The following is a 19,555-nucleotide window of genomic DNA, read 5'->3' as shown; positions in this document are numbered from 1 at the left end:
CCATGGACAGAGCTTGGCAGGCTACAGTCCATGGAATCGGAAAGAGTCGGACATGATTGGGCGACTAACACTAGAGTTAATTAATGTCTCTGGACCTAAATATTCTCAACTATAACATAAAGCAATAATAGGCAGGACTTTTGAGAGAACTATAAATGGTAACACAAAAAGCAATATTAGTGCTTGAACAGAGAAGATATCTAAAAATGGCTGTTATTATCATGGGAGGGGCACAATGGTATGGACAGGGAGACTGACAGGGACTGTTCACAAGATAAAAGAAAACAAAGAGAACCTGGAAAGATTCTGGACAAAGAGAAGTAAATATTATGGGAGAAAAGAAATGAAGACCCAAGGCATTGGAATTACAATAATCCAGGGTACTGTACTAGGGTTTGCTACAAGAGAGCTATAAAGTTATAAAGCAGGAAAGCAATTTATGGAAATGATTTCAGCCAGTAAAAAAAAAAATATTCCTCATGGAAAAACAGTTCTGAAATTTCCCCAAATTCTCTTGTCTTGTTAAGAAATAATTTGCATCCTGTTATTGGCCTGATACATAGAAATGGCAACTTTTTTTTTCTCTTTTTTTTCAAGTTTTAGTCTTCAGGTACAACAGAACTGAATTATAATTGTTTCAGACATGTTATCAATGGCCAAGTTTTATTTACTTACTTAGCTCTTTAATAAGTTATTATCAATACTTTACTAAATACTCCTAAGCTGGCTGCCCACCTTAATGCTAAAAGAAGAGCATTACTCTTGAACCCAGACCTTCTCATGGGCTGGCCCCGAGCCAGCTGCCTTTGGAGACTTCATCAGTGCAAACAGCAGTCTACTGGTTAACTGAGCCATTTAAACTTCAGAGAGTTACAGGTAATGAAAGTCTAGAATGCCTAACTGGAAAACTCATACCATGATTATTTGTACAGTATCAGTTAACGAAGGGAAGTTTAACTTCTAATTATTTTAATTAAGCTATTTCTAGAAGACTCAGAAATTTTCTTATCTGTTTCATCAGTTAGAAAACACAGACTTCCAAGTAGGGCAACGTATAATGGGTGAAAGACTTAATGGTTTATATAATTAAACTGTTCTTTTTCACCATTATTCAAACTTTGAGGCAACATTTATATCCAGTTGAGCAATCATATCTGTTACAAGGCTAGTACTATCAAACCTAAAGGGAAAAACAAATGATATGACTCACCAAGACTCACTCTCACCAGCTCATATTTTTTGAGACTTAACAATCAAATTCCTATTTAGGAGGATTTTCAATTATTTAGAAGATGTATCCCCCCAAAAATCCAGCACCAAACATTCCACCAAAATATCTCTCCTAAAACCCTCTAGTAAATCATGGCTTCTACACTAGCTGAGAGCTTTCTCCTTAATAGCAGCTCTGGCTACCATCATGAGCCACAATTTATAAATATCCAAAATTAAAGTCATTCATTTTCCTTGGTTTAGAAACCATGTGGACCCCCAAAGAGTTCTTTAAGCGAATGTAAGTATGCACTTCAAAAACAAAAAACAATCTAGTTAGTTTAATTTACTCTACTAAATTAGATATTTTATCTGCCATAACTATAATATAGCCTGCAATCCCATGGTAATGAATACTTCTTTTGTTTTTTCAAATTAAGAGCTAAACATCATGTTATGTGCATTTAAACCTTTGGAAAACATAACTGTTGATGAAACAGTTTGCTGAAATAATCATTGTTGATTAGAATTTGTTCAACATTACCTCTTGGAAATATCTGCAGAGGCTCTATTAACTGTCCATTTACTTGCTGTTCCATTATTGTAGAATAATACTGCAAAGAGATTATAGAAAGAGATTACTCAGTAATGTATGAACACTGGAACAGACACTTATGGGTTGTTTAATTCACAGTACTTTTGTAAATTGCTGGTACATACATATCAGCCTAGAGAATTCTTTTACTCTATTTGCACATCAAACTGACTATGGTGGATACTCAGAACTGAAAGTCCAGTATAGTGTTATCCTTCACACTGTCTTTAAGAGTAAAAATGGCTGATTAAGACTTTAGGTTAGTATCTGATCTCTAGAAATGTTTTGAAAATAATATATATTAAAAATGACACAAAGTATTTTAGTAGAAATTTCTCAAATTGCCTTTTGTTCTTTTTCCCTGGACTTTACAAAGCAAAATGGAGATGCCTCATATTCAGTTTGGACCTATATGCCAGTTAGTTAATCAAACATTATTCATATTTGTATATAAAATGTACAGACAATGGAAATCAAAATCACAGAGACTGTGTAACAAACAAACAAGATATGACCCATCCAAAGATAATAGGATTAACATGATAAAAAGGTAGCCCAGTTTCAAGCATGCATAACTTTCATGCTTTAATCTTCTAAAATACTTTCAGTTCAGTTCAGTAGCTCAGTCGTGTCCGACTCTTTACGACCCCATGAATCACAGCACGCCAGTCCTCCCTGTCCATCACCATCTCCCGGAGTTCACTCAGAGTCACGTCCATCAAGTCAGTGATGCCATCCAGCCATCTCATCCTCTGTCGTCCCCTTCTCCTCCTGCCCTCAATCCCTCCCAGCATCAGAGTCTTTTCCAATGAGTCAACTCTTCGCATGACGTGGCCAAAGTACTGGAGTTTCAGCTTCAGTATCATTCCTTCCAAAGAAATCCCAGGGCTGATCTCCTTCAGAATGGACTGGTTGGATCTCCTTGCAGTCCAAAGGACTCACAAGAGTCTTCAACACCATAGTTCAAAAGCATCAATTCTTTGGCGCTCAGCTTTCTTCACAGTCCAACTCTCACATCCATACATGACCACTGGAAAAACCATAGCCTTGACTAGATGGACCTTTGTTGAAAAAGAAATGTCTCTGCTTTTCAATATGGTATCTAGGTTGGTCATAACTTTTCTTCCAAGGAGTAAGTGTCTTAATTTCATGGCTGCAGTCACCATCTGCAGTGATTTTGGAGCCCCCCCCAAAAAAGTCTGACACTGTTTCCACTGTTTCCCCATCTATTTCCCATGAAGTGATGGGACCAGATGCCATGATCTTAGTTTTCTGAAATACTTTAGTATAGATCAAATTTCACTTTAAAAATTTGAGCATGAAAAATAAAGTTCCAAATTCAAAAAGCTTTCATACAGCATCATAAACACGTTCATTCAGTAGGCTGTATTACAGTCTGCTCCTATTTTCCTTAATATGTTAATTGATGAGCATATTTCCACCTAACCTGGAAATGGCTTCTGTGCCCTGACTTCTTTCAACACTTGACAAACAACAAAATGATGTTCTTGGTGGAAAATATCAACAAGGAAAACCACTGGTTTTGTGTTTCAAGGGACTGTCAAAGAGCAGAACTCCCCTTCTGTACTTGTTTCTGTATTAAAAACAAATGCAGGGACTTCCCTGGTGGTCCATCCGCCTTCCAGTGCAAGGGACGCAGGTTCAATCCCAGGTCGGGAACTAAGAACATGCTGTGGGGCAACTAAGCCCACAGGGCAACTACTGAATCCATGCACCTCAACTAGAGAGAAGCCTGAGTGTTGCCGTGGAGAGCCCACATGCTGCAACCAAGACTTGATGCAGCCAAAAATAAGTAAATAATATTTTTTAAAAACACATGCATATTTCCTTTTTAACTATCACATTTCCAGAAAATTTCTCTTTGATAATCATTATTTGTTGACATTCTTAAAAGTTTCTTTTTAAAAAACATGTACATATATCTTCTTATTGCTTTTATGTACATTAAAATTATCACAAGATTGAGTTTATTCTTCCCTTAGAAATAAAAGGGAGTTACAAAATTCCATATCATCTTTAGAATCACAAGTTAACAAGTCTAAGAATCCTCACCCTAAAAACAAAGTGAAAGTGGATTTTTGATGGCTATGGGCTAATAGAAGGATACCCTGCCTTCTGAGAGCTTTCAAACCATAAAGGAAACTGATCCTTTCCCTCTATGATGTAAAAGTATATATACACAGCATAAGCATGTGATACACTCTCTGGAATACATACTAAAGCAAATGTCTTTCAGGAAACTATATTCCTTAAAATCACAGAAATATAGTGCTCGCCATTACTCAAACAGTGATGACAAGTAAATGAAATATCAATCTTGTAGGCTGTCAACCTTATGGGACAGCAATAACTGTTAACAAGTAGTCTGGAAAAATTGTCCGAAAATGACTTGTCCTCAGCACACAAGTATTTGAGGTTTCCATGGAAAATTAAGATGCCAGTGGCTATTTGAAACATTGCTCAGGTATTCTTTTTAATGGGAAATTTGCTGGTTATTGATCCACGGCATGTACCCTCTTGCTTCTGGAAGGCTGCAAGCAACTTTCCAATCAGTAGCTGTCAAAAAAATTACTGCCTTTTTATACTGATACAAGACAACAGCAGTGGTGGTGTTCTCCTATACCTAATGCTTTTCTTTAATTAACTGCTATGTACAATAGGTTAGTAATTTCAGTTACTACTTGACCACAGTCCTAGAAATCAAAACAAATAAAATATCCTTATGCTTTATCTAACAAATTAATTACAGTTGTCTGAAACTGGTGCTTGGGGTCAAGTTTGAAAACAAATAACCTCACATGTAAAGGGTCAGAACAGGTGCAAGGTATTTTTTTCCTACTATAAAACCTTGCATGCATGAAATTGACCTGTTTTCCAACTTTATTTATTTACCTCACAAAATATATAAATAAAAATGGTTTCCCTTTCATTTCTGAGCTGCACCAAATCAACTGGCAAGCCATACATACTTTTATAACCATTGCAGGAATTTTTTTAGCAATCTATAAACATCTCTTTGTACGCTGATTAACATAGTCACAGTAATGATATTAAGCATGCCACTTGACAATTTCTTCAAAGCAAGTGGTTAGGATTTGTTTTTTGTTTTCTACAATTCTTCCAAATCCAAGGAACGTTTTCTCCCGCTAAAATACAGGGTTTGATCTGTGTTCATATTAACACAGAATCTTGTGTTCCACACTCCAAAGTAACTCACCCTCAAGGGCAAACTATAAAGGGTAGTAAGTAAACCCATGGCATGGGCCCACCCTAGGCAAATGACCCCTCAGGAGCAAGCCTGGTGACAGCTGAGTGGCTGCCAAGGGGGCTCGGACCTTAGGCCACTGCTCACATGGCATTCCTCAATGGACAAGGATAAAACGTGGGCCATGCACAGTAGCTCCTGGCATGCAGCAGTCCTGATGAACCGCAAGGCCTGTGCTGCCCAGAGAGACGAGCAAGGCACTGAGACGAGTTAGAGACTCGAGCCCTGGGATTCAGGACTGGCCACTTTCAACTGATGACCTCAGTGAAGAAATGCTCACGGTGTCTCAGCTTACTCAGCTGTAAAATGAAGGTGGTATGTACCCACAGGATTATTGTAAGACTCACACGAGAAAATATGAGAGCATTTAACAAGTTATAAAGCAAATTCCTTTTAGATCTTCATCCTCTCTCAGGGTTTTATGTATTTTCCCTTTAGAGGGATTCTTTCCAATTTTGTTCTAAATAGTGATAAAATAAGCAATAATGACAAAGACTAGGTTTATACTAGATAAAAACAAAATGAAAAGACAACCAACCAAACTAGACAAAAATCTAAATCTTTTACACCAAGGTATTTATTAATGATATGTTTTAGACAGAAAAGTAACAAAGTGATCATGATAACATTAATAGAGCTATAATTAGAAGTTATCCAAAAGGCTTTCTTAGCTCAACCTCTATTATCCTATCCAGCTTTCATTACCCCTAACACAAAGCCTGGCACATAGTAGGTGTCTGATACATACTGACTGAAATGGAGCCTGATACCAATTCTGCCATTTATTAATCTGCACAGCCTTCAGGAGGTCATTTAACCTCATTGAACCTTAGTTTCCTCTGAATAAGAATAAAGATAGCTTCTCTATTATATAGGGTTACTGTGAAGCTCAAAATTAAACTGCAGCAATAGAATTAGTGAAGGCATTTGTAAACAGTAATGATTAATAGTTGAGAGATTTAAAAGTGAACCTCCTAACAGTGAAACAACATTAAGCACAGCACTTTCTAAGTAGAAGTGTTCCAGGATTTAAAGACACAAAAACGGTATGTTTGAAAAGTACAAAAGACTGCATTCATTCTGAACACGTCAGCGGCAGTTATAAAACGTTGTTTTCTCTGGTATCCCCTGTAGAATCTGTTACATGCAGTAATTGCAGCAATAATCAATAAGCTAACTGAGTAAAAGATTAATCAGTTTTGTGATTGCTAATGGAATCTCCAGTACCAGACTCAGATTAGTTTCAAAGTCCCTCTGAGATGTTCTTCAAAATCCTTAAACAATTTTAATAAGGATGTGACAAAGTTTAGCATAGTTATCCAAAAATCTAATTAATTTGAAACAGAGGGCCAGATTCAACAAGGGGATAACAAGTACAATTTTTGGCTTTGTTCTGTTTGCAAGTTTATCATACAGTATTCCTATCTGTTATGGACCTAATTCTAATTCTAACAGCGCAATCCAATCAATAATTACAACACTTTTTTCTTCATGGAAATCTGCCACATAAAACTGAGTTCCAATACAGCACAGTTTAATTTTACAAGGCACAAGTCCTCTGTTGAAAGGAGAGAAAACAAAGAGACAACGAGAGAGATACACCTAGAAATAACTCCCACCCACTGGATACCTACTGTGTGTTAGGCTCAATACTGAGACAGAGCCCCTCAACCCCCCTGCCAAGTTTATGATTAATTTCTCCATCCAAACCTTTATTCCCTTTCTTGTTCCACCTCTGCTCCCCTCAGTATTAAGGAGTATCAAAAAAACAGGAGGGACTGAAACTTAAGTAAGACCCTTCAGGGCCCTCCTGGGTTCAAAAGCCCCTCCGTGTCCTCTGTTTCTTGTTGTAGAAAAAGACTTTATTCTCCTAGGCTTCCCTGAGTTCCAAAGAGCGGATGCAAGGAGTAAACTATTAGGACAACAGAATCACAGGCCTGCTTAGTTCCTCCTGAAGGGATATTGTTAACAATATGATGCATGTCTGTGTTCTACAGAAACTGTTATATAGGGTTACTGTGAAGCTCTGAATTAAACTGCAGCAATAGATTAGTGAAGGCATTTGTAAACTGTAATGATTAGTGGTTCAGAGAGTTAAAAGGGAACAGGTGGAGGATGGTGACTACCTGCTAACCACAAGCACTGGTTGGAACTGGTTGGAACTGACCCAGACTGGTTGGAACCAGAAGGTTGAGATTCCTGAAACCTTACCCTGTAACCTCACCTCCAAGCAATCAGAAGGTCCATGAGCTGATCAACTTCCTATGACCCCCATCCCTCACACTGTCTTTAAAAACCCCAACCTGAAAGCCATGGAGGAGTTTAGGTCTTTGGACCGTGAGCTACCTGTTCTCCTGGCTTGGTGCCCAGCAAATAAACCTCCACTTCACTACAAACACCCACTGCCAAGAGCGTTCTGCACCTCATTCACATGAGTCCTTGCTTGGTAACAATACTAGATATTTACATTTATTCACACCTATTTGACAAATGTCGTAAACCATTTATCAGTCAACCAAGAAAAACACTCCTTTCATTCTAGTCCATGCACTCAGAACATAAAATGTTTGTTTGCTAGTTGAGAGTCAAAAGGTAAGTTATTCTCATTTATGACTAAGGATGCTAACTGTTTGTCATGCAATGCAAATGAAATACCATATTTTATTGCCATCACTTTACTATGGTGTTTCATATTTTGGTTGTGTATTAAAATATAATCATTTCTTTTTTTTTTAAAAAAGATCAGCTATCTCCTATTTCTCATACCTCAAAAGATTGAACTAAAGCAGGCTAGTGGGTGGACTGCTGAGCTGGTGGAGAGCCTGGCCTCTCCACTGTCACCTGTGTGAGTGAAGCCATGTCGCCTGGCCTTTCGGAGGCCGGGGGTGGTGGGAAGGTATTAATATACTGCAGATCCTGTGCTGGCTGGTGACTTCTTTCTTCAGGGGCTCCGCCACCCCTCCACATTTTCCTTCTGCCTTTCTTGCCACACTGCTCAGTTTCCTGTAAGTGATTCTTTCCCCATTCCTCCTTTAAATACTCAAGTTTCCCATGGCTTTTCATCAACCTTCCTTTTTTTATTTTATCCTCTCCTTGAGTTAACTTCAGCCACTTCGAAGGTTTCAATTACCAGAGGAGTCATTGAGACTAATTAGGAGCTGATGAATCACAAACCTTTATTTCCAGCCCAGATTTCTCTCCTAAGATTCGGAACATACCCAACTGGTTGTCCAGAGGCCCCCTCAAATTCAACAGGTCCCCACCTCTCCCACCCTCCCTCATGCCCTAGGCCTGTCTTCCAACAGATGGGCTCACCATCCGAATGAATGACATCACCATGACCTAGCCTCCCAAACCGGCTATCTGGGAGCCCTCCAGACCACTCCTTTCCTTCTTCCCCACATCTAATCCATCACCTTCTTACTAACTCTACATTCTCCCCACTGCTCATATCCTCAAGCTAGGGCCCTCCATGATCGAGCCTACCTGCCTTTGCAACCTCATCTCAACCCTCCCGCACTGTCCATACCACACTGATCACAGGCAGTGCCTCCTAAATACATCAGGCATCCTTTCACCTGGGCCTTTAAACACACTATTCTCTCTCTTCAAACACCCTTTCCAGTCCCCTTGTCCTTGCTACTCCACCTAGACACTACTCTCTTCAGGAAGTCTTATCTGTCTCCAAAGCTAGATGCGGAGCTCCTTCTCTGAGCTCACAGAATACCAAGTGCTTAGGTATATGAGAGCACTGATCACTCTGCCTGGTATTTCTGAGTCTTTCCTGTCCTCCCACATAAAATACTCTTTCCTTTTTTGTTAACTTCCCTGACTGAACCATGAGCTCCCTGAAGGAGTGAACTATATGTTCACTGCATCTTTACCACCTAGCATAGGGCTTGGCTAGATTCTTGCCATCCCATAAATATTTACTGTATGAAAAAGCTGGCTGGAGGCTTCCCTGATGGCTCAGTGGTAGAGCCTGCCTGCCAATGCAGGAGACAGGTTCGATGCCTGATCTGAGAGGATCCCACATGCCACAGAGCAACTAAGCCCATATGCCACACTATTGAGCCCGTGCTCTAGAGCCCAGGAGCCACAACTACTAAGCTCCACGTGCTGCAGTTCCTGAAGTTCACGCACCCGAGAGCCTGTGCTCTGCAACAAGAGAAGCCACCACAGTAAGTCTCACACTGCAATGAAGAGTAGCCCCTATTCTCTGCAACTAGAGAAAGTCCACGTGGAGCAACAAACACCCAGAACAGCCAAAACAAAACACACACACACAAAAACTGGCTCTATGAATAAATGGGCAAATCAGTGAGTGATCTCAGGTCCCATCTCGACATTTACCAGCCATATGACCTTGAGAAAGGCAGGCAACTTGTTTGTGCCTCAGTATTCTCAGCTGTAAATATGAAAAAAATACCTGCCTTGCTCACCTCATAGAGGTGTCAGGAACATCACAGTCAGAGGAGCTGGTATATAAGAAACATTTTTATAAAGTACTTGACAGATATCTTAAAATAGGGCACCGTGTTACTATGAATCTCCCACTTCCAAGCAACAGTACTTACAAGAAAAACGGCCATACAATAGGGTGACACAGAAACCACTAAACAAGACTGCCGAAATCTTCAGACCAAGTACAGAGGCAGCATTTAAGTAATGTTCATCAAGGCTGAGTCAGTATGCCCTCAACTCCCCTCAATTAGTACAGGACTATAAATAATAATACAAGTGGAAAGGTACTATAAGGAACAGTGTTTCTCCATCTGGAAGTTCATCAAGGGCATGGACCATGTCTCATGTATTTTATTATGTCTTATGCCAGAGGTGTTAATCTGGTGTCTATACGGGCCTTGGGAGATCCTTGAAATTCCTGAACTCCTAGGTGAAATGCTACACTGTGTGAATTTTCTGGGAAAAGAACAAACACCTTTCCTCACATTTTCAAAAAGACCTGTCTCCAAAAAATCTAAGAAGCTAGTAGAGTATGTAGCCATAGAGTGTACAGCACCATAGCATATGCATAATGGCCACTCTGCATATGTCCAAGGGGAGAGGCCAACAGGAAATAATACAGACATGACGACTACGTATTCTCATTGGTTAGATCTCTAACTTAGTGGCAAGTCTTACATGTCAACTCAAATCAAATTTATCATTCTTCTATACATATATAACAGAAAGGTCTCTAATCTCTCCTTAGCATGCCTTCTAGCAGACAATATAAACAGTACAGTATGAGGATATACTTATAAAAAAATAAGCATGCTGGCTTTTCCTATTAATGATAAAATTCTTAAATTCCTGTTTTGTCAATACTCCAAGCATACCCCATTATATGTAGCTGAGTCAGTAATTACAGCAATAATCAATAAACTAACAAACTATTTGCAGTCCATGGTTATATCATTTAGTTTTCCTGGTAAAGAACTCAACAACCTTAACTCTGTCAGATGGCTACAAATTCAGTTACAACAATTACACTCAGCTATGTCATCAATTATACTTTCTTTGAATTATTTCTTATACTTTACATTTAAGACATATCCCTTCTATGATGCTCACCTCTTAAAAAGCACACAGCAGCTCCTTAGTCAAAAATAACATATGAAGCTAATCTATTTTGATTACCAAACAATAACTATCTTTATTATCTGGCTTCAATCCCTGAAAACTCATTTCCTCTGCCTTGAGGTGACTACAAGGCACACATGTTCTTTCTTAGATGACTCTAGACCAAGGGTCCACATATGGCCATGGACTGATTAGATGAAGAGAAAGAAAATCACAATGAAAAGTCTTCCAATGAAAGGTCAACAGGGAACAACTCTGGGGCCTCGTTATGGATCAACGTTACCAGACAAATGTATTTATTAGTGATTTGAAAATGAAACAGACAGTAAGTTGGCCAAGTTTAATGATAACACTATTTGTTTTGGACAGTAAAACTATAAAGGATGTTAGGGAACTCCAGATGGTCTTAATAGGAATTGAAGTTTGGATAGCCCTTCTTGTTTCCAGTAAAACTGGCCCTAAGAGAATGGATTCATTTGGAGGTGCGAACAAGAGCCTAATGCCTTGGTTATGCCCCAGAGCAACCTGACTGCTAGACGTCCATCATCTCCATCCAGTCCACATCTCTCTAGAAGAGAAGCTCCTATGATAGCCCCTAAGAGCTTAATTGATGTCTTGCATTTTTCTGTCCCCTCATGTCAGCTGCCTCAACATAGGACCCCAGAGGACCCAAACTGTAGGTCATCCTGAGCCCTCCATAGAGAGGGAGCTGAACTAAGAGCGTGGACATATTAATGACAAAATATTGGTGGTTCGAAGCCCCAGAATACTCTGGTGCCACCCTGACTGAGGCCTGCTTATGCTCTCTTCCTTTGCTTCCACGAGCTACCTAATAATCTGATGCAAACTGCCATCTGCTTCTGCTTCTTGTTAGCAAAAATGTCCTGAGGTATTTCAAAGAGGGGCTAAATAAGGGGCCACTACATTCTTATCACTATTTCAAGGACATCCATATGTCCCAGATAACATAGAGAAGAAAGCTAAAATAATCTGCCTCTGAAAAGAAGTTTCATTCTTTGACTAGGATGATAAAAAAAATACAAAAATCTTACTTATAGCTTGGAGTAATAATTTACAACACCATTTATTTGGGCTTCCTGGATAGCTCAGTTGGTAAAGAATCCATCTGCAATGCAGGAGACCCTAGCTTGATTCCTGGGTCGGGAAGATCTGCTGGAGAAGGGATAGGCTACCCACTCCAGTATTCTTAGGCTCCCCTGGTGACTCAGCTGGTAAAGAATCTGCCTGCAATGCAGTAGACCTGGGTTTGATCCCTGGGTTGGGAAGATCCCCTGGAGAAGGGAAAGGCTACCTACCCCCTTCAGTATTCTGGCCTGGAGAACTCTATGGACTGTAAAGTCCATGGGATCGTAAAGTGCCATGCTCTATACCTTAAAGCATGATACTATTCCAATTAAAAAAAAAAAAAGCTAAATAATTTCCAACACCATTTATTTATTGCATTCAGTTTTCCTGTCTTGTTCTTTTCACCATTTCCCTACCCTGCCAGGACAGTATCGAGTATTACCAGTTGTTTGGATGGATCATGACAAACGATGGGACTAACCATTCACTGAAGACCAAGCTATTTTGCTGCATACAAAGTAAGCTGGACTGACTTAATGTGGAGCATGTTTAAAAGCACCATGTGGAAAAGAGCTTCCAATCTCTGCTCTATGTAGAAAACTTCCTAATCGTAAAGGCCCTAAGGCTATTAAAAGTTTAACAGCTAACTGGGCAACACATCCTAAGGTAAAATTCAGCCCTGTAGGAAGGAAACTTCAAAAGCCCAGAGTATTTCTTTACAGTCCTTTTCAAACTCAGGTACACTAACATGCTACTAAGTAGCATTATTTTTTTGTTATCAGGAAAACAGTGGTATTTGCAAAGCTTCTTCTGTAGGATCTCAATAAATGCCAAAACAAAAACATCACTTAACCAGGAGTGAAGACTGGGATTCCAGGACCTAGGTCTGTGTCCAGGCCTTCCCATTTATTAGCAATATAACCTCAAACTGAATCTGATCTTGCTGGGCCTCAGTTTCCTTATCTGTAAAATGAGACAGTTGGACAACGGTCTCAAACAGTTGAGACGAACCCTCTAAGGGTTTCTTCCAACTCTACTTGAGCAACTATGATTTTTTCCTTTTTTTAAAAAATTTATTTTTTAATTGAAGGATATTGCTTTACAGAATTGTGTTGGTTTCTGCCATACATCAACATGAATCAGCCATAGGTATACATATGTCCCCTCCTTCTCAAATCTCCCTCCCACCTCCCTCTCCATCCCATCCCTCTAGGCTACTGCAGAGTCCCGGTTTGAGTTCCGAGTCATGCAGCAAATTTCCACTGGCTATCTATTGAGCAACTATGATTTCTGAGGCAATCTCCAAGTTATGCATAAAACTAGGATAAAGTCAATCATATCCCAATTTACAAGGTGCTACAGAAGTCAAAGAGTATTCTCCCTCATGGTACCCAACATCCAACAAGGTACACTACAGTCACATATGTCAAAGGGAATACTTACACTCCAATAATACACAGTGTCTGCCATGATGGGAGGTGTTACATTAAACCCATCCCACATTCTTCTGGCAATGTGGAGAAATGGTGTAAATAGAGAGATTAGGCAAAACGAAGAAAATAATTCTTATTAATACTGTTTTCCACTCATACAAGCCTCTCAGTATCAAGAGAACTAGGTGTAATAAACCCTTTACTAGCCACAGGATTTAGCAGAAACAAACACGAGCCCATTTACAAAAGTAAGATGCACTGCTGGGATCCTTGAAGAAAGGTCACCTAAAAGCAGAGGTTAACATTAAAATAACCCCCTCCTGTAACTGAGTCTCAATGATAAATAACGCTTACGATGAATCAAAAATAAGGCCCAGCACTGCTGTTTCATGCTGTAAGGAAATGAGGTCAGCACTACCAGACAACAAATACAAAAAGATGGAAGGAGAAAAGCAGCAGACTATTGTCTATCCTTCTAGAAGATGAGAGAGGAAAACAAGAACAACAAAACAATTTAAACTACTTTAAGGGAGTATTTAACAGGGTCCTTTAAATAATTAGCAATGATCAGGTATTTAGTTTTCAGGATATGTAGGTTGGGTGTATTTTTTTTTTTCTAATAAAGCATTTCAAATTCTAATTAAAAAAATACTTTATGGAGAAATTAAAAAGATACAATAGTGTCAGAGGAAAAGCCACAATCCCAGAAGTGGAATATTCTAACAACATAACTTACAAGAAACTACGCTATAAAAACAGATTGTTGATTAACACAAACTCATAACAAAACGCAGAGAGCGATCACAATGGTGCTGTAATAACACTTGGCTGCTGAATTCTCTCAATACATTAAATATCTCCTTGGAGACCAAATTACTTTACATTTTCTTAAAAGACAATTTATTATAGCTTTGTTTTCTTCTCATTATCTCTTAAAAATATATCTAATGAAGAAAAGAATACAACTTCTAAATAACACATAAAATGGTACTAATGTGTGACAACAGACTTTGGTTAATGTGCTAGTTATTATTTAACAGCGCACAACCTACTGTCATGACAAGTCCTCACCACAACGCGACATTCTGTGTGTCTCATGCATCAAAACCACTGTATGCCGTTATCACGGCACACATAAAATTAACAGCCTCGGGCTGCTAGCAATTTAAATAATTGATAAGTTTTCAATTAAAAAGGCAACATTTTCAGGTCTAATACAAAAATCTATTTAAATTACTGATACAAACTTATGCTTCTGTTGGCCCAAAGCCAGAAAATGCTTACATCCAAGGGTGGGGGGGGGGAATTCTGCAAGTTTCAACTCAGACACCGTAGTTTTTTTTTAAAGAATGATTAAAGGATTTATGGCAAAAACATGTCTAGTTTTGCTTTCCCCATATGGTTTTTAAAGAAATACTAAAGTGACTGCAAATTTATTGAATTCCACATGAAAAGCATAGCTTTTTTTTTTTTTTTTTTAACAGTAAATATGTGGTCCCAAGTCCTTGGAATCAAGATTTTTCAGAGCCAAACCGAACTTAAAAAATAAAAGGCCAATACAGGTTTTTAATACCAGGTTGGCAACTGAAGACTATCAACCAAAATCTATTGGGAGGTTAAGTCCAAATCGTTCTCTTTATGGCAAAACTGTAACCCAAAGGAATTTCAACCATAAAAACCAAAACAGATCAAAATGGCAGCCAACCAAACCTGTTTGTGCTTTCTGAGACAGAGCTTCCTCTACTCTTTACTATTTAATTGTTTATTCAGAGCCTGACTCTACATAAATAAAGAGTATCTGATGGTAGAGGCTGCCTCAACAGATAAGAGCAAAAGGAAATCCAGTTAGGCTTTAAATAACTTAAAACCTGTTATCTCTCTCAGGGTTATTTTCATTTTCATTTTAAAATAATCTGCTCCAACATTCACAATCTGGGGAGTGGAGCTCTGTCTTGGGGCCTCAGGTTCTTATCTATGAATATCAAGTGAATTAAAGAGAAAACTCAGACCTGATCATCTAGACCCCATTCTATGAACCACTGCCAGTTTACAGAAAAAAGTTTTCACCATCCAGAGCAAATGAACGAACATAAGAAAAATGTAGTGAGTTTTACATAAAACTCTCTGAGGAATATAACTTTAACCAGTCTGGAATTTCCTGGTCATTGCTAGGGACGTCATCCACCTGACAGACCCCTGCTGTCCCCCAGAGGAAGGTGACCTTGCCTGAAACCATCAGCTCTTGGCTAAAGTGACTTCCTTGTCCTGTCTCCTGCCACGTCTTTAGAGTGCCTTTCTATCTGCTGGATGGGATGTTGCCCAATTCATGAATCATTATATAAAGCCAATAAGATCTTACAAAATGTACTCTGTTTTTTACAATTTTTAAAACTTTGTTTTTTAATTTTCAAAATTAAAAAAAAAAAAAGCTCATTTTTTAACACATAGAAAGCTCCCAGTACTAATGTGCAAGAAGGTGGGTGGGAGAGCAGCAGTATGAAACAGCGATGGAGCACGGGCCTTGGCACAAGGAGAAGCTGAATGTATAGTCCATATTCATACTCATATAGCTGTAAGACCTTGGGAATGTCTCTTAACCGTAGCTTCCTCATCTGAAAGGTAGGGATGATACTATCTACTTTACAGAGTGATGATTAAAGCTAAAGGAAACTAAATACCTTAAGCATCTAGTGTAAAATGGGCACTTAGCAGTGGAAATAATTATGACTACCACTAGGATCACATGTAGTAACACTTCTCAAAGAGCACAGTTTGTTAGATCTTCCCAAAAGTACATTTTTGAAAGCACGATTTTGTGTGAGGTCATGTCCAAGACATAATGAAAGTACATGGATGTCAGCAGTGTTCTCTCTGCAGTGGATCCATGTGAAAAAACTGGAACCCATCTGTGTGTGTGTGTTTTCTAAAAATAAGCATGTCACATTCTCAGGAGAGGTAGTTGATCTATCAATACTAGTGCTAGACCTTTCAGCAGACAATCCGACTCTGCCTTTCAAGGTACTGATGAGCCCTGCTCTAAATTCTCAGGGCACGAAGACTCTCAAATAAGTTAATGTGAAGTCAATGGGAAATTGACTTTTTTACTCTGTGCTAGTCTGAATGCATGGTCTGTTAACCATGCCATCCTTCTTGTTCTCTTTCCTCCTACCCTAAATTAAAACTATTGGTGGAAACCCATACAGATATTTTACAGTTTTCATTACAATGAAACAATATCCTGGTTAAAAACCTACAACCTAATCATTTGCTAAGATTAGAGACTCACTGAAAAGCCAGGGTGCCAGTTCCATCATTTCTACCATAATACCACTTTGCATTTGTATAGAATTTTTAACTTTTCAAAGGGTTTCACATCTATTATCCCATTTGACCATTACAATGACCCTGTGCAGAAGAAAGGACAAGTATTATTATCCACAATTGACAGATGAGGCAACTACTGCACAGAAAGGTTAAATGTTTTGCCTAAGGCCAGGAAGCCAGAGAAGGGCAGTGGTCTCCTGACTTCCAGTCTAATGCTCTCTTCACCAGACCACTAGAGAAGGTTTTGTACACAGACTGCAAGCTCAGAAAAAACAAAATGAATTAAGAAAAAATGAAATAAGAGAAAAGAACAAACCAGGGTTCAGGGAAGCTACTTCTCTCCAGAGTAGCTAAATTATTCAAGCTTAGTATTAAAGTTTTAGAAATGTATCCTTTTTTCTTGTCTATCTACCTTGGCCCTGAGACAAATGCTAATGCAAATTTTCACTGAAATTTGAAACACAAAAGAAAAGTCATTTGGGGATATATTCAAATCACTTAGATTCAGTACGTAACCCTGCAGTTCCTTTTAGGGTGGGGTGGTTAGTATATAAAATCACTGAGAGTACATTTGTAAGTCAGGTATCCACATTAAGCCAGCAGCTACATTATAACTACAGTCTGTTTGGAAGGGGTGAAAGGGATCTCCAGTTGAAAGTAGATTTTGAAAAATTTTTTAGAGCCCAGGGGTTCATTTTTAATGAGCCGTTACTTTAAGTACTGCATAAAAAATACAGGAAATTGATAGTCCATTTAGTCTGCACCATACCTAATGCAAAAGTCATTAAGATGCATTATTCTTAATGTTCATGATATGATCAGTAAGTGTCTTTTGAAAAGAATGCCCTTAACTTTCACGTAAGGAGATCTTTAAAAATTTTACATATTGTATAGAAAAATGTTAAGAGCAACTGTGATTTACTTTCATATCTTCACTACATCAAGAAACTGCATCCTCAATTACAACAAGATTTTTAGAAAAGTCCTCATTAGCAGTAGACTTACATATGACAGCATTGCCTTCATTTCTTCATCACTTCTCACTGTAATTCGATCACCATCTTCATCTTCATCTGTTTAAAAAGCAACATAATGTAAGTGGTAAGATTTTTTTAATATACGAAAACCATGTCAGCTGGAAACATAATACAATTGGTTTATACAAACTTGATGTCCACACCCTCAACACTGTATGTTGCAGATGTTGACGTTATTAGTTTGCTGGTTTGGTTTTTTCATTCAGAATACAACAGAATCTCAATAAAGAACTATAAATTTTAGGGACAGCTGAAAATTAAAATATTGCTCATGTCATTTATGACAGGAACCTAAGTTAAAGTAAATACAGGGATTTCCCTGGCAGTCTAGTGGTTAAGACTCTGGGCTTCCACTGCAGGGAGCATGGGTTCAATCCCTGGTCAGGGAACTGAAATCACACATGTTGCATGGAACAGCCAAATAAGTAAATAAATATTTTAAAAATAAAGTACATACAACTGGAGTATGAACAGGTTTGGCTTGAAAAACTTTAAAAACTGAAGAAAGGCCAGTCTTATTCAACTATGAGTACTTTTTGCTTTCCTGCACGGCACCCTATCCCTCTATTTCTCCATTCTTCTTCTCTCCCGGCAATCTGTCATGTCCTAATAGCATAATAAAAATGGCTATCATTTACTGAACACTACTATAACACAAGGCACTGTGATTTATGCTCCATACACCCTTAAAAGCCTCATAACGATTCTATGATGTGGACAATATGACTTGATTATTATCATTCCCTTTTTTACAGAACTGAGAGCCCAGTGTAAGGTTAACTTACAAAGCAACTCTAATACAGTTCTCCTCATAACCCACTTGATCTCTCGTTTTCTGAACTGTTTCACTTATACTGAGTACTTTATGACCACAGAAAGCTTCAAATAGTGATTTGCACTACTGTGAAATCATTTAAACTCTCTTAAAACTAGAGGATAATAAGACTTCACAAAATACTGAACAAGAATGGGTAAATCTGAGTAAGTGGATCATCAAAGGAGCCACATCCAGAACAGTGCAATGACCTCACTGATCCTTCCCTTTATTAAAACAGTCGTGAAATATGTCTCCAAAACTGCTTTCTGAACCTGAAATAAGTCAAGCAAAAATACCAGATCTTGTTTTTAGTCCCTAACGAAACTGTCCACATCTGATCACTCATTCATCCATACTATCTGCCAGGCAGAATGACTTCTGGTTATTTCTAAATATTTAGCTAGCTATTTCATCCTTCTGAGGATAAAGATCTGTCAACAGGAAAACGGCATACTTAGTAGACTCTAAATGTACAGTTGATTGAAAAATGCCAAAAACATTTTGAGCAAGGGCAACACTGATGGAAGCCGTACACAGCCTCCCATGGGGACAGCGTGGAAGGGATAGGCTGGCTCTCAAACGGGTGCCTCCACTGGTGTGCATTTCCGAAACCGAGCTAGGATTTATTTATTTATTTATTTTGGTCACTCTTGGGCATCTAATTGCTGATTCGATCAGAGGCAGAGACCCTGATCCCAGGCCTGGAGAAAAAGACAAATCTCTCATCATAAAGAGAATAAGCTAGCATGACATGCTCTGAGAACTCTTACTGAAAATATAGGGGGAGTTCAGTTTAGCACCTGGATCTTAGCCCACCACACCTGAGCAGGCCCTCCCTCCTGTCTAGCTGCTTTTTTTAAGATAGCCCACTGTTTGGTGACCAGGCCACGGGAACCCTAAGAGGGAGACTGTTTTCTCTCCTACTTAGCCTATTTCAGAGCACAATGCTACCTTCTTTTTCTCCCTCACAGCCAACAGCAATCTGACAGTACGAGGGAAAGCAGCATCTGAATTTGTCCTGTTCAGTGACCAGGCCAACAGCTCTCACTGGGGTTTTCCCTCCAGAGTAACTGTTCTGGATCCTAGATACAGGTTCACTCCTGCAGAGTTCCCCAACTGGATGTAAATCAGTATCATCAAGTCACACTGAATATTCACATAGCCAGGAGCTGCAACAATCACCAC

The 19,555-nt window shown here is 38.8% G+C and overlaps 1 protein-coding gene across 2 annotated transcripts in view; it reads right to left on the bottom strand.

Moving 5' to 3' along the window:
* The window catches only part of MAP2K5 (mitogen-activated protein kinase kinase 5), a 270,926-nt gene that overhangs the window by 229,667 nt on the left and 21,704 nt on the right, over nt 1-19,555 (bottom strand). For both annotated transcript variants that reach the window (XM_027553050.1, XM_027553051.1), the window contains exons 3-4: nt 17,522-17,589; nt 1,754-1,823 (exon numbers count right to left, since the gene is read on the bottom strand). In XM_027553050.1, coding sequence (XP_027408851.1) covers nt 1,754-1,823; nt 17,522-17,589 — 138 coding nt within the window. The remainder of the gene's footprint in view (nt 1-1,753; nt 1,824-17,521; nt 17,590-19,555) is intronic.

Source organism: Bos indicus x Bos taurus, chromosome 10 (genome assembly GCF_003369695.1).
Source record: "Bos indicus x Bos taurus breed Angus x Brahman F1 hybrid chromosome 10, Bos_hybrid_MaternalHap_v2.0, whole genome shotgun sequence".
Taxonomy (NCBI): domain Eukaryota; kingdom Metazoa; phylum Chordata; class Mammalia; order Artiodactyla; family Bovidae; genus Bos; species Bos indicus x Bos taurus.
This window is presented reverse-complemented; position numbering and strand designations above follow the sequence as displayed.